This window comes from Actinia tenebrosa, unplaced genomic scaffold, assembly GCF_029948245.1.
Source record: "Actinia tenebrosa isolate PJP-AT-01 unplaced genomic scaffold, QUT_ActTen_1.0 PGA_scaffold0__85_contigs__length_37466705, whole genome shotgun sequence".
NCBI lineage: Eukaryota > Metazoa > Cnidaria > Anthozoa > Actiniaria > Actiniidae > Actinia > Actinia tenebrosa.
The window spans coordinates 32,639,442-32,654,547 of record NW_028292569.1 but is presented as its reverse complement, the minus strand read 5'-3'; the positions used below and the strand labels follow the sequence as shown (position 1 = coordinate 32,654,547).

Sequence of the window (15,106 nt, the reverse complement as noted above, 5' to 3'; positions counted from 1 at the left end):
GGATCTTGGAAGATTATAGAGGTTGCTGTGTTGGCCTGCCGTTGTCCTTGTGGAACGTCGGAGTACAGGTGCAGCCAGTTCTTCCTCAGACGCATCATCACTATCATCATCATCATCAGGTTCAGCTGGTTCTGTCATTGGTTGAAAGGCGATTGTCATTCCTCCAATGTCATCTTCTTCATCTGATGATTCTGGCGATGCAGTACATGTTTGTCTAGACCTGTCAGCTTGCTTGTGTCGTCCTCGTATCTCCAGCATTGGTCTTGGACACACTTGCATTTCTCCTTGACTAACAACTTTATCTCCTCCATGTCCATCAGCTCTTTCAACGACATATGTATTGTTGTCTCTTCGTTCGACGATTTTGTACACTTGGTTGTCCCATTTATCTTGAATCTTGTTTCTTCCTCTGACTTTACGGTTGCGAAGGAGTACTCGCTCTCCAACTTGTAGTGGTTCGGCCAGTGCTCTGCCCTTCTGGTCATGGATCTTCTTTCTGACGGTAGCAGCTTCCTTCAAGTTTTGTGTCACAGTGGTATAAGCTTCTCGTAGACGAGTCTGGTGCTTGGTAATCCATTGCTGGTTGTCTACTGTCACTTGTCTGTCATCATCAGGAAGTAGAATGTCCAAAGGTAGCTTGGCATCTCGACCAAACATCAGGTAAAAGGGTGAGTATCCAGTCGTTGCATGTGGCGTAGCATTATAGGCGTAACATAACTCTTTCAGGTGTTCAGGCCACCTTCTTTTCTTTTCTGCTGGTAGAGTTCTTAGAAGCTCATGTAGTGTACGGTTGAATCTTTCGCACTGCCCATTTCCTTGAGGATGATAGGGGGTTGTCCTTGACTTCTTAATTCCATACACTGCACACAATTCCTTGACTAGTTCTGCCTCAAATGACTTGCCTTGGTCAGAGTGTATTCTTTGGGGGATTCCATACACAAGGAACCATTCTTTAATCAGGGTCTTGACTACGGTTGTAGCTTTCTGATCACGGGTAGGTACAGCAATTGTAAACTTTGTGAACACATCTGTTAACACGAGGACATTTTCTCTTCCATCTGTTGCAGGCTCAAGCAAGGTAAAATCCATCGCTAGCACTTCCAATGGCCTAGTAGCTAGTAGGCTGCCCATCGGCGTCTTGACTGGAAGGTAGGATCCTTTGGCAATGACACATCTTTCACAATTTGAGATCCATTGCTTCACATCTCCTTGCATACCGGGCCACCAACATCTTTTCCTCAAGAGCTGTTCTGTCCTGTCTTGTCCTTGATGTCCACATTGATCGTGCGCACCCTTCAGTACTTGTGATTTCATTGATGTGGGGAGTAGCAGTAACCGAAGCTCACTTCCCTGTCCGACTCCTGTACGGCGGTAGAGAACTCCATGGCTTTCCTCAATCCTGTTCCAGTGACTAAGCAACTTCCTTGTATCCCTTGTCTCTTGTTGGCTTTGCCTTTTACTTGGCCGACGTCCAAGGTTTCGGTAGTGGAGGAGACGACTGATACATGGGTCCTCCTGCTGTAGTCGTTGGATCTCTGTGAGAGGTGTGGTTGGGAATGAGGTTGCTTGCTCCTCCAGCGCACTTGTCTCTGTGTTGCTTATGAACGCTGCTGATACCATCAAATGTTGACGTACCTCTTCTGGTAGGTCTGTAGTATTGGTAGAATAGGCTAGTGTACTTCTTACTTCAACTGTGGTTGGTTCTTCATCTGGGTTGATGCGACTTAGAGCATCTGCATTCTGGTTGTGACGTCCAGGGCGGTACTTGATGGTGAAGTTGAAGTTTGCTAACTCTGCAGCCCACCTCTGCTCCACAGCTTTCAGCTTACTCTTTGACTGTAGGTATGTCAGCGGGTTGTTGTCTGTGTAGACGACAAACTTCGATCCCAGCAGGTACTCCCTGAACTTCTCACATACAGCCCACTTCAAGGCTAGTAGTTCCAGGTTCCTCGATGAGTAGTTCTCCATGTTTCGCTCTCCACCTCTCAGGCCTCGGCTGGCATAAGCGATCACTTTGACTCTTCCGTCCTGTTCTTGGGACAGCACGGCTCCCAATCCTTCGTTGGACGCATCCGTCTCTAGGATGAAGGGCTTGGTGTAGTCCGGGTAGGCCAGCACTGGTGCTGAGGTTAGTAGATTCTTTAACTTGTTGAAGCTCTTTTGGCATTCTTCTGTCCACAGTACGCCAATCTGCTTCCGGGTGGTCATGTTACTTCCTCCGCTCCCGAGCTCAGCAACTAACTTGTGCAGCGGACCTGCCACTTGAGCGAACTTGGGGACAAATCTTCTGTAGTAAGACGCGAAACCAAGGAATGATCGCACATCGCGCACTGTCTGGGGAACTGGCCACTCGTTAACTGCCTTTGTCTTTTCAGGGTCTGTCTCGACACCGTCAGCAGAGACCACGTGCCCCAGGTAGGACACCCGATCTCTGAAGAGTTGACACTTGGCTGGTTCAACCTTTAATCCATGATGCTTCAGCTTACTGAATACCGTTTCCAACCGCTCAAGATGTTCTTCAATGGTGGATGAGAAGACTATGATGTCGTCCAGATAGACCATCAGGGTGCGAAGTATGTCCTCTCGGAAGACTCCTTGCATCAACCTTTGGAAGGTCGCTGGGGCATTCTGTAGTCCAAACGGCATCCGAGTGTACTGAAACAAACCCATGGGCGTTGTGAACGCAGTCTTGTGCTGATCATCAGGATGGACTTCAACTTGATTGTAGGCTGATGCCAGATCTATGGTGGAAAAGTACTTTGCGCCACGCAGTGCCTCCAGTGATTCCTCTATCCTTGGTAGGGGGTACTGATCACGCTTGGTTTTCTGGTTCAGCTTCCGGTAGTCGACGCACATCCTCAAGGCTCCAGACTTCTTTCGTACAAGCACTATTGGGGAGGCATAGTTACTCTCACTTGGACATATCACTCCTTTTTCTAGCAAGTCTTGTAGATGCTGTTGCACCTCCTGGTATTGGTTTGGAGGAATCCTTCTGTAACGCTCTGTGACAGGCACATCATCGTCTGTGTAGATGCGATGATATGTTGTCTTTGTACAGCCAAGGTCCTCCTTACATGAAGCAAACACCTCTTCATTTCTTTCGAACATCTGGAGAGCTTTCTCCCTCTGAAGTTCCGTCCCGGGGAAATGTTCCAGGGTGATCCCGTGAGGGGGTGTCTGTATCCTTTGCCAACGTACTTTGCCCACAGCTTCCCGTTGGGGTGGCATCTGAGGGTCAGCACTAAGGTTACAGCACACTGTCACCATGTTATTCTCGTGTAGGAACTCCAACTGCTCTCCTCTCTTGACCATCTCTCCCTCTCGCACAATTCCAATCCGCGTCCTCGGCTTTAGCCATATGTCCTTTGCCGTCTGGTTGGCAACTCTGACATAGTAACACGTCTTGGTAGTATCCACGAGAGTACTGGCCACGGTGAGGTTTCCTTCTACTGGTACACCAAGGGGTTCGATCACAGCATCAGTGCCCCATGATGGGCCTGTGACCAAGATATCAGATTCTGTGAAAGCAGGGACCCAGACTTTGTCTGAGCCGGCTACTTTCACGAACCCAGTTTTACGTTTACTCTTCTTCTCTTCATCTTGCAGGATCTGTTGGTATTGGGGCACCTGCCCAAGAACGTTGGTTCCCAGTAGGCCAGGTACCCTCCTCTGCATGACTGTAGTGGCTGCTGTGTCCTTCGTGATGAAGATGCCGCACCCAGGGACCACCACTCCTCCGATCTCTACTGCAGCGATGATATATCCAATGTAAGGGATGTCCAAACCGTTAGCTCCTCGCAGCTGCAGTAATCTTGTTTCAGGGTGTAGGTCTCCTAGGGTTGGCTGTAGCTTTTCCCTGTAGAACGACTCGGTGATGAGGGTAACCATGGAGCCCGTATCCACTAAGCTTTTCACAGGTACTCCGCCAATCCTCGCCACCACTGTGGGACTTGTCCCGACAAACTTTTCGTTCTGAAAAAGAGAATTAGAGCCACTACAGTTCCTCTCCACGGCGTGGCTCACTGCCGTGGAGAGCTGGAGTTTGACTCCTTCTGTGGTGCTGCTGGTGCCTTGTCTTTCAGGGGCTTTGGGCAGTTCGGCCGAAGATGTCCAAGCTCGTGGCAGTTGTAACATCTCCTCGGACCACGTGGGGGACTTCGTGGTGGTGATGGGCTTGCTAACTTCATGGTAAGTTGGGTTAGCAGCTTCTGCTGCCCATCCAGCAATTTTTGTTGCTGCATGAGCCTCTCCACCAGGGCCTTCTGTCCTGCTGTAAGCTCTTGGATGGCATTTACTTGGTTGCTCTCCACCAACACCTCCTTGGCTGCTGCATGGCGATGTGCTCCTCTATCTGTGTCTTCCGAGCTACGATAGGCCTCTTGCCTCGCCTCGTTGAAGGTCTTCTTGGGATGTTCTCTGATATAGCGCTTGAGATCCCTGCGCAACAGGTTGTCACGCAAGTTCTCAACGAATGTGTCTCTGAGGTTCTGGTCCTTGTTTTCCAGGGCTCCTACGTGTACTCTGGTTATGTGCTCCGCCATCGACATCAGGGCATGGGCAAAGTCCTGGATGGGCTCCCTGTCACCTTGTTTTCTGGCGAAAAACCTCTGGAGAAGCTGGGTCTTGGTGAGCTTCTCTCCGAAGACGTCTCTCAGAATCCTGAAGAAACCCTCCGGGTCTGTCCAGTCATCCGCAGGCCTTAGTCGAACTTCATCTCGAGCCGCTCCTTCTAAGCTATGGTACAGGAAATCCACCGCCTCTTGAGAAGTTAACTTCTGGGCAGCCACAGACCTCTGTGCATCCGCTATCCAGTCTTCAAGCACCTTGTCGTCTCTGCCACCAGCATACTTTCTCAGCTTCTTCTCCCTTGGCACTGTCACTTTCACCACTGGTGCAGGAACAGGTTGGGCAGGGGGTCCTCCTTCAGCCTGCATGCCATCCAGCTGTGCCTTGAGTGCAGCCAATTGCTCTGTGAGTGCAGCCACAGCTTCTTCTGCCATGATTTCAGTCTTGTTCCCGTTGGTAAATAATCAGTAACTACTAATGTCAACTTTCTTGCAATCCCACTTCTGACACCAAAAATGTAACCGGCGGCAAGGCGCTCAGCTATGAATCAGATTGCAAGTGGTTTTGACAAAAGAATTTATTGAAAAATTCACACAACTTTACAATACACGAAAAAAAAACGGGAACGAGATTACAGGATATCTCTTTACATCGTAGAGAATTCCTTGTCTTGATATGTGCAACGTCTTCAAGAACTTTTACTACACTGATTTAAGCTTAGTTTGGGCCTACTTTTATGGGAAAACCTGCATTCTTAAGACCTTACACATCCTACGCAATGTTGCACGCCCTAGGCGCAAACAGGATGTCCCAAACACGAACTTACGTAAACAAGCGCCAAACCTAGGCATGACTCACTGTAATGTAATTACGTACGGAAATTATTTCTTGCTTACGCATTTTCCACGCAAACAGTTAACTAAAGAATTACATTCCTATGTGTACACGAGGCATTCCTAATTAAAAATATAGATTTATGTCTAAATAATTACTGTCCAAAATAGTGTCTTTTGACTCTGTCACATTATATTTAAACTCATCATCAATACTGAGACTGCATGGTGCAAAGACACCTACACTGCCATGTAGGTACATGTACCACTTGTACAGCGGTAATGAGGTGACCATAGCAAAGTGTATAGTATGGAGCAACAAAGAAGATGAGCAATGATTTGCCAAAAAATATTGCTAATGGAGAGATTACTGGCCAAAATTCCTCATTTTTAATGAAGACGAATATTTTTCAAACTCATGAAAATTATGAAGTGAAGCAAAGTCTTTATTTCAAGAGGGTAACACCTAAAAGTGAAACCCTCAAATAATAATAAATTTGTATTTAATATATTTTAAAAATTCTGAATTTACTATTTAACTTTTTTGCAATAGTAATCAACAGAATAGAGCAATTACAGCAAACACTGGAACAGCAGAATGAGACACAATTAGAAGCTGCAAGAAACATTGAAAGAAAAGGTAAGACAAAATGTTTTACCTACCTAGAGTGCAAACAATTAATCCGTGAAACACTAATTACTAAATAGTACAAAATAGTGCTACTTAAACAATAGAAAACAATGGAATTTGCATGACATTGTGCTATTTAGTATTACTAAAGTTTCATGGTTATATTGTTTGCACTCTAGTAATTAACATTACCTTATGGGCTAATCATTATTTATGTCTAGGGGAGCTGGTTAAAAAGAGGGGAAATATAGAGAGAAAAGGGGGAGCTAGTTAGAGTGTCAGTTAGAGTGATAGGACATGTTGTGTTGATATAAAAAGATAAATTAAATACAATAAGATAAGAAAAATGTAAAGTTATAAAATATAAAAGAGTGATCTAAAAAGTCTTATGATATATACAAAATATTAAAAAGCTAATAAATATTTTTAATTTATACTATCGACTGATGTTATTTTCTCATAATCTAAGTTTAATTCATTATATTCTCATTATTGTATTATATTATTATCATTATATTCTTATTATGTATATGTCATGAAGTGGATGGTATGGTGACTGTAATGGTCCAGTCAGGTTATGGTGTGTAAGATGTCAGTTAGAGTGATAGGACATGTATATGACATGAAGTGGATGGTATGGTGACTGTAATGGTCCAGTCAGGTTATGGTGTGTAAGACGTCAGTTAGAGTGGTAGGACATGTACATGACATGAAGTGGATGGTATGGTGACTGTAATGGTCCAGTCAGGTTATATTGTATGTAATTAGCATAATTAATATCAGTGTTTTTCCTGTCATTCTTAACAGTTGATCAAGTGTTGAGTCAAGGGCAACAAGGTCAGAAGAGGTCAGCAGCTGATGTCCAGCCAGGTTGGTTTTCTGAACTTGAATTGAATTTGTTAAACTGCAGTTCATAATAGTATAATTTTAATATATTTTTACACAGCAATTTCCAGTAAATTCTTAAAACCTTTTACGTATGTTTAAAATAATAGAACAACACTTCCAAGTCATAAAGAGTAAGAGTATCTGAAATACAAAACCACTGTGTGTCATTACCAAAAAAGCAATGTATTAGGTCCAGATTTTTTGAATTTTTATAGGTCAGATAAAGGGGAATAACATTTCAGAGTTGGGTATGCACGCAGTGAAAAAAGATATCCATTTGTGCATTTAATCCTCCACACCTATTCAAATGTAGGTGTTTTGTTGCTTATGGTGCTTCATGGTGTTTTCTTTCTTTACCACTATCTTATTAAACAAGTTGATAAGAAAAACGTTTTGACAGTGCAATAACTGTAGCCGGGGCCACTTAGACCAGTTAAACAAGAGAACCTGAATTAAAATGTGGAATAAAACAAATTCATTTCAACTTTGGGTAGTGGAACCAATCAGAAACCTAGATTGTATGAGAATAGTAATTTGACCCTGCAGATGTTACGTGTAAACAACTAGATAGCCATTGTTGTTTTCTCATGGGAATAAAAGGATATGTTGAATGGTATTGTGTTCTGCTACTTTCTGATTGGCTGCACTACCCAAAGTTAGAATGTATTGTTTTCATTCTATAATTTGATTGGTCCTTGCTATCTAGGTGGCCCTGGTTATAGTAGTCACACTGTAAAACCTGTGATAGGGGTTTTGATGTGAATTACCCTTTTCTGTATGTACACTTATTTCAAAAAAGTTTGTTGGAGCCAAAGGAGATAAGCAATAGGTCATTGCAAGACAGAAAGAAATGATTAATGGGCATGCATCTAAACAGGAATAATCAAGGTGTTATAATGGCTTCATCGACTAATAAGCAACGCTGAATATCTCAACAATTAATCTTTGTGTCCTTGATGAGAATGTTAAATAGTAAGAAACATTCCAGCTATTTTTGTATTTTCTGAGATACCACTCAGTTTAATTGTGGTTCTTTTTAAGAGACCTAGGAAAAGAACATGAAGATATAGAAATATAGATAAGTTATAGTGCTTGGGAACGAGGTTATACCGGGCGAAAGACCCTTGGAATTAAATTCAGAAAAATTAATTTCCAACCTCGCTGGGAATCGAACCCACAACCTTCAGAATTGTACTACCGAACAGTGTTGTGTAATGAAAATATTAAGCTTCTAAAAACCAAATGACTCTCCATTGAAAATATTTCTCCAGTGCATAGCTTAGAATAATTACTGGTCAGCCTCTGGTCACTATGACTGGCCAAATTAGTTTTAGCTCAGCCATACCTCATTTCTGGCTCAACATTTGTGATCAAAATGACCAGCAAGACAAAAATTTAACCATTCAAGTTCCAATTCCCGCCAGACATTGTCCAATGACCAGCCCTGCAGTGAAGTTGCCATAGCCAGCTTGAAAACAAAATGAAATGAAATTTTGTAGACGCGTGCTGCATGTCCTTGGGTCTTGGAATGTCCTATCACTTATCACCTATTACATATCTCCTTTGACTCTGACAACCTTTTTGAAAATAGGTGTATACACTTATTTCAATAAAGTTAGTCGCCTTAAAAGCTACAAAGCTGAGACCAACAAGGATTATGAGTAGTTACATTTGATGTTTCAACCGCTTTAATAACTGTTGATGGATTTTAGATCTTTTACCAGTTAGTCTCACCTCTTCTGAGCATCCTCAAGCTGCAAATTGTATCACAAGCTTTACTTGATATTAAAAATTTCCCATGATCCTCAGTGATCTCAGCTTTCTAGGTTTTTTGGTGACTAACTTTATTGAAATAAGTGTATACCATTTTTAAGTCCCCAGAAGAAACTAGTTACAAACCTGTCTTATATTTCCATACACCTCTAAAGGTGGTCAGAGCTAAAGGAGAGAGAAAAAGGAATTATTGGCATACATCTAAACACAAATAATTGAGGACTTAAAATAACTTTGTCTACTAAAAGTAACACTGAATTTCTCAATATTGGGCTCTGTATTCTTGAGAAGCATAATATAAAGAAACACAAGTCATTCCAGCTATTCTTGTATCTTGGAATGACCTGTCTAATTGCCTATTGTCTTTGACTTTAACAACCTTTTTTGAAATAAGTGTTTACACAATAGCAAATGTGACATTCCCAAATGAGCAAAACCATCCTCTTTATTTGTAATTTGTAAAAAGTGGGATTTTTGTGTTTTTAGAGGAAGATGTCAAGACCAAAAAACCAAGAACTACAATCAACAACAGAGAGAGGGATCATGCTGAAGGTATCTTTCACTTTTCTACATGTTTTCTTTTACATACTCATCTGGTATATAGTGTAAAGATGTATGGATGTACTTATCTGGTATATAGTACCGGGGGGGGGGGGGGGGGGTACTCTGCCAGGATTTGGGTAGGGGTGTTCCGCTGGGATTCTAAAAGGGGTACCCTGTTTATGACAAAAAAACTCAATATAATAATATCATGCCAGCTCGCGTATCGCTTTTTGAAGACCATAATAACCAGTTTCAGTCAATACAAAAGGAGAAACCCTGAATATGACAGGAAACTCAGGAAAAAATTGGAACTTGAGTGAAATTGCATACCCTGTTTATGACAAGAAGCTTGAAAAACCATACCCTGTTCAGCGGATCATCCCCGTATAGTCCATATATGGGAGTACCCCCCCCCCCCCCCGGGTATATAGTATATAGATGTATTGATGTACTCATCTGGTATATGGATGTATACATGTACTCATCTGGTATATAGTGTATAGATGTATGGATGTACTCATCTGGTATATAGATGTATGGATGCCCTCATCTGGTATATAGTGTATAGATGTACTCATCTGGTATATAGTGTATAGATGTCTAGATGTACTCATCTGGTATATAGTGTATAGATGTACGCATCTGGTATATAGTGTATAGATGTACTCATCTGGTATATAGTGTATAGATGTATAGATGTACTCATCTGGTATATAGTGTATGGATGTACTCATCTGGTATATAGTGTGTGGATGTAGTCATCTGGTATATAGTGTATAAATTTCACTTTTCCAACATGATTGGTTTGCTGGAAATGATATTGAATAAATTAGGACTGACTGTTTATTGTGTGGTTCCAGATAATTTCCACACCCTACCATGGAGAATAATTGACAAAAGGTCCCCCACCCCTTTGGAATTTCCACTAAAAAATTTTCTATACAAACCTTGTAATGTCATATGTAGGGTATGGATTTTTCTGAAACCACACATTCAAAGAAAAAGAATATTACACTTACCTCCCTTACCATATAAATTGGATTTCATGAAGATCGACAACAGCAGTGTTTAGAATATTGTTTTTAAAAATATCCTTTTTTTTCCAGATTCCGAAATGCTAAAAGAGGCAATAAAAGCCAACACAGAAAACCAAACTAAAATCATGGCTGCACATGACATTCCCAGTGCAAAGACAGACGACATCTTTACCAATCTGACAGTATATTATGCAGATAAAAAACAAGACCACGCAAAAAGAACGATGGATCGTAAAGTTGAGAAATACGAAGATATTTTCATTGACATGAAAGGAGAAAATCCAAAATTACTTCTTACCGGTAAACCCGGGATAGGTAAAACCTTTCTCTGTGAGAAAGTCATACGAGATTGGTCTATGAATAGAATATTTCAAAAGGAAAACACTCCTAATATTCAGTTCGCCTACCTGTTGAAGTTCCGTCAGCTCAGTTTACAGGGCGACAAAAAGATGAATTTACAAGAATTACTGAATTGTTCGCCCCTTCTTGACGACAATTCAGTCGTCAACGATTCATTATTTGTACATTTAATTCAAAATCCCTCCAAGGTACTGATCATCTTGGACGGGTTTGATGAATGTTCAGAAGAGCACCGTAAACAAATCGCTAGCGATTACGAGAAACGATATGCAAATAATCCCAAAGAAAAGATGCCAATCCCTGCACTTTGTTCTAAACTGATTAGAGGAAAGGTTTTAAGAAATTCTGTTGTTCTGGTATCTTCAAGGCCAGGCAAGGCCGAGAAGTTGGGGAAAGTCCAATTTGATCGATACGTAGAAATTTCGGACTTTTCACCTGAACAAGTCACCGAGTATGTTGACAAATATTTCAACGAACCAGAAAAAGAACAAACAAAAAAGGTGGTACGCGAACACGTAGAAAAAAATGAGAACCTAATAAGTTTTTGTCATATTCCGCTATTGTCTTTTTTGTTGTGCTGGTGTTTAGAATGGCGAATTAGTCGTTCAGGAATCACAGAAAATCTACCCGCTAAAATAACTGATCTTTATGATGAGGTTGCTAAAGTCTTAATAGAAAAACTCCATGCAAATCTCAAATATTCAGAAATGTCAGAATATACTGAGCAAACAGCTAAAGAAACGCTAGATAAACTAGCAAAATTGGCTGCTAATTTACAGAAGGAAAGTAAATATATTTTTGACGAAGAAGACATGAAAAAAGTAGACCTTTCCGAGGACGAAATTAAAAACTTGAAAGTAAGCGGCATTCTTCATTGTGTTCCTGGAATTAGAATTACTCCTTTTGAAACAAAAGCAGAGTTTAGTTTCACTCATTTGACTCTGCAGGAATATCTCTCTGCTTCTTTTTTTGTAAAATATAAAGAAATCCCAGAGGATGTGAGTAATCAGACGTTTGTGTTCATGTGTGGACTTTTGTCGAAGAAAAAAGATGGAGAACAACTAATGAATAAACTAATCCAACAGATATCACCTAAGGATAAAAGATTTAAGCTAAATAAACTGCGAATGTTACAGTGTCTGTATGAGTATGGAGAGCAAGAACTAACTAAGCAAACCATAAATAATCTGTACTATAGATACTGTAATAGGGATGGGATCATTGGTTTTGACAAAGTAACTGATGCTGATGTGAAATACGTATCGTATTGTTGGATATCATTCGTTCACTAAAAGAACATCATCCACAGTCATCTAGTGATTATACATTGGACATTAGTAAGTCATCTTTAACCTCGTTTGGGGTTGGTGTTGTTTGTCGTTCACTTGTTCATAATTCGTTCATAACTAGACTGGACCTGTCAGATTGTAGTTTAGATGATAAATGTGTAGAAAGAATAACCAACTCATTAGTAAACACTGAAATAACCAAACTAGAGCTAAATGGCAATAAAATAACAGAAAAAGGAGTGAAGAGTATTTGTAGTGTACTAACACAAACTAAAATAACCTACCTAGACCTAGGGTATAATAATATTACAGATGAAGGAGTGAAGAGTATTTGTAGTGTACTAACACAAACTAAAATAACCGACCTACTCCTATATGGGAATAATATTACAGATGAAGGAGTGAAGAGTATTTGTAGTGTACTAACACAAACTAAAATAACCGACCTACTCCTTTATGTGAATAATATTACAGATGAAGGAGTGAAGAGTATTTGTAGTGTACTAACACAAACTAAAATAACCCACCTATTCCTAGGGAAGAATAATATTACAGATGAAGGAGTGAAGAGTATTTGTAGTGTACTAACACAAACTAAAATAACCCACCTAAGCCTAGATAACAATAATATTACAGACGAAGGAGCAGAGAGTATTTGTAGTGTACTAACACAAACTAAAATAACCTACCTAGACCTAGGGGAGAATAATATTACTGATGAAGGAGTGAAGAGTATTTGTAGTGTACTAACACAAACTAAAATAACCTACCTATTCCTAGGGACTAATATTACAGATGAAGGAGCAGAGAGTATTTGTAGTGTCATCATACAAGATGATTGTCAAGTAGAATACTTATCCTTATCTGACAATAAGAAAATAACTGCAGAATGTAAGGAACGTGTAAAACGACTTGTAAAAAAAACACAAACCTGGTGTTGAATTGAATATTTAGATGAATGAAAAAGAGTATTATACTGGAATATATCTGTAATTATTTGTACAATATTGTATTAGATAATAAAGTAAATATTGTAGTTTAATCTTGTTTGGACTGAATAATTTCTGTTTTTCTCAACACAAATCCCTTGAAAAATCCAAGATATTTATTGATAAATGTCAAGTGGTTTGATATCAATACAACTACAAATTGGTTTGGATCAATATTTCTATTGAACAAAGTTAAAAGAGACTTTTTCCCAACAAATAAAGTCATTTTTTCAGGTTCTTATTTTGAACAAAGTGAATTTGACTCAGAACAGCAAAAAAAATACTTACTTTCTTCTTCAAAATCAAAATATTCGACTTGAAAATAAAAGAACCCCTCCATATTTTTCACTATTCTACAGAGTTTCATTCATAAAGTAGTCTTTTTCATTGGTTTTGATTGGTTTTTGTTAATAATACCGCGGTAAAGTAAAAACTTTGTGGTAAAAAATGGCGGCAAATGATCGCTTGTTTTGTTGCGTCGAAGATGGACGAAAAATGAGTAAAAAAGAAACTGTACTGACAAATATAAGATGGAATTACTAAAATATATGGAAAAATATTGATTCAACAAATCAATTTAAAAGAGAAAAATGTAAAGATCGTTAAAAAGGGCTTTTTCTCGAATTTGTTTGAGTAGAAAGAAAACATGATTCAAAACCAAGACTTTGTGTTCGCTCGAGTTTATTCAACTTTTCATGATGTACAAAGCTCTTTCTTTATTATTTACAATTTTAAAGCATTTCGATTATTTGACTTTATTTTCCTTCTCAAACCTTGACGGAATTACAACGAAGAACCAAAATCTGAATTATATGTTAAAAAATCCGTGAAGACGACAATAAGAAGCAAGTCTAAAATATTTCAGGGATAAAAACACATGGTGTCTTGTAAAAACAGGAATATCAAGAAACGACCGAGTTTTTGCTTACCGTTTGTTTGTTCTTTTAATACAAGACTCTTCCTTCAAAACAACTGAAGATAATAAAGTCCAAACGAAAGTCTCGACGGCCATTTTAGAGTCTGACAAACTCGAAGCTGAAAGTATTAATTTCCATGCTATTTTATCCCTTTAAAAGTCTAATCCAAAAAGATTTACTAGTTGAGGTATTCACTCCCAATTTGTTTGGTTTTGCAAGTCAATAAAGTGTTGAGAAGAGAGCAATAATCCAGTAGACATTCTTGGTTCAAAGAACAAGAAAATACTAAACCAACTTTGAACTCTTTGGACCAACAACCAGTCACGTGGGACAAAGAGCGGGAAAATCATCAACGCTGATTGGATGACACACTAGATTATAATAGACCATCCTCGTTAAGGGTTTCAGCCCCGATTTGCAATAATGATTATTATTAATGATTGTAATAATATAATTAAGGGATATACATGATGAATAGGAGTAATGCACTTGCCAAGCCACAGGAAGACCAAGATGAAATTAAATGGGACCCAAAATCAATGCTGGCTCTTCCATTAGTCATACAGGGATAAGGATATTTGTCTGAATGAGGGATTTATTTGTCAATAAATATCTGGTACGTGGAAAAGTTCAATCATAACACTATCCAAATTATGAGTATGACGTGTGTGTAAAAAAATAAAAAAATAAGTAAAAAGAAAATCGAAAGAGAAAGAACTAACGGCTGAATACAGCAATCTCTTTTATTTCAAAGACAATGAAATAGCTGTAACATTTTTACCTACAAACTAAATCTGATCAACGCAAAGATAGCGAAAAGTTATCCATCTACAAGATCTCTAAATGCTATTGGCTAATCTGTAATATACAATATTATTAGTATAGAACGAGATAGTAGTTAGTGCACCTTAATTCATGATTACGCAACCAAGACCACTCCAGACCTCTGGCGTTTCCATTCCGTCAATCAAAATATTGATCATTTCATATTGGATGAATTTTGATGAAAAAAATTTGAGAACCAAACATCTAGAGACGCCTGTGACGTCATCATGCAAATTGGTGTAAAACTGTAGTGAACATTACTTTACAGAATAACACGACGAAAGTTAGCACAACACGGGGAGGATTTGATCCGTAACGAGTGAAAAACACGGTGCACGGTCACTGTACGGTAATGAGCAATCGCAAGGCGTCTATTTTTTGTTCCTCCAATCAGAATACACGATTTTGTAATGGTCTCGATTAGGCACACGCAACCCATACTATATCTCCTCTAA

General features: G+C 39.5%; 2 protein-coding genes across 2 annotated transcripts in view; both read left to right on the top strand.

The window, feature by feature from the left end:
* Nucleotides 1-11,958, top strand: part of LOC116297256 (uncharacterized) — a 55,159-nt gene extending 43,201 nt beyond the window's left edge. The window contains exons 5-8 of the mRNA XM_089024103.1: nucleotides 5,953-6,039; nucleotides 6,838-6,900; nucleotides 9,178-9,243; nucleotides 10,341-11,958. Coding sequence (XP_088880229.1) covers nucleotides 5,953-6,039; nucleotides 6,838-6,900; nucleotides 9,178-9,243; nucleotides 10,341-11,923 — 1,799 coding nt within the window. The 3' untranslated portion in view covers nucleotides 11,924-11,958. The remainder of the gene's footprint in view (nucleotides 1-5,952; nucleotides 6,040-6,837; nucleotides 6,901-9,177; nucleotides 9,244-10,340) is intronic.
* Nucleotides 11,929-12,962, top strand: LOC148914123 (uncharacterized; the record flags this gene model as incomplete). The annotated part of the gene is made up of 1 exon (XM_089026359.1): nucleotides 11,929-12,962. A coding segment is annotated over one exon (933 nt), but the record flags the coding sequence as incomplete, so codon positions are not given.
* Between the last annotated feature and the right edge of the window lie 2,144 nt (nucleotides 12,963-15,106).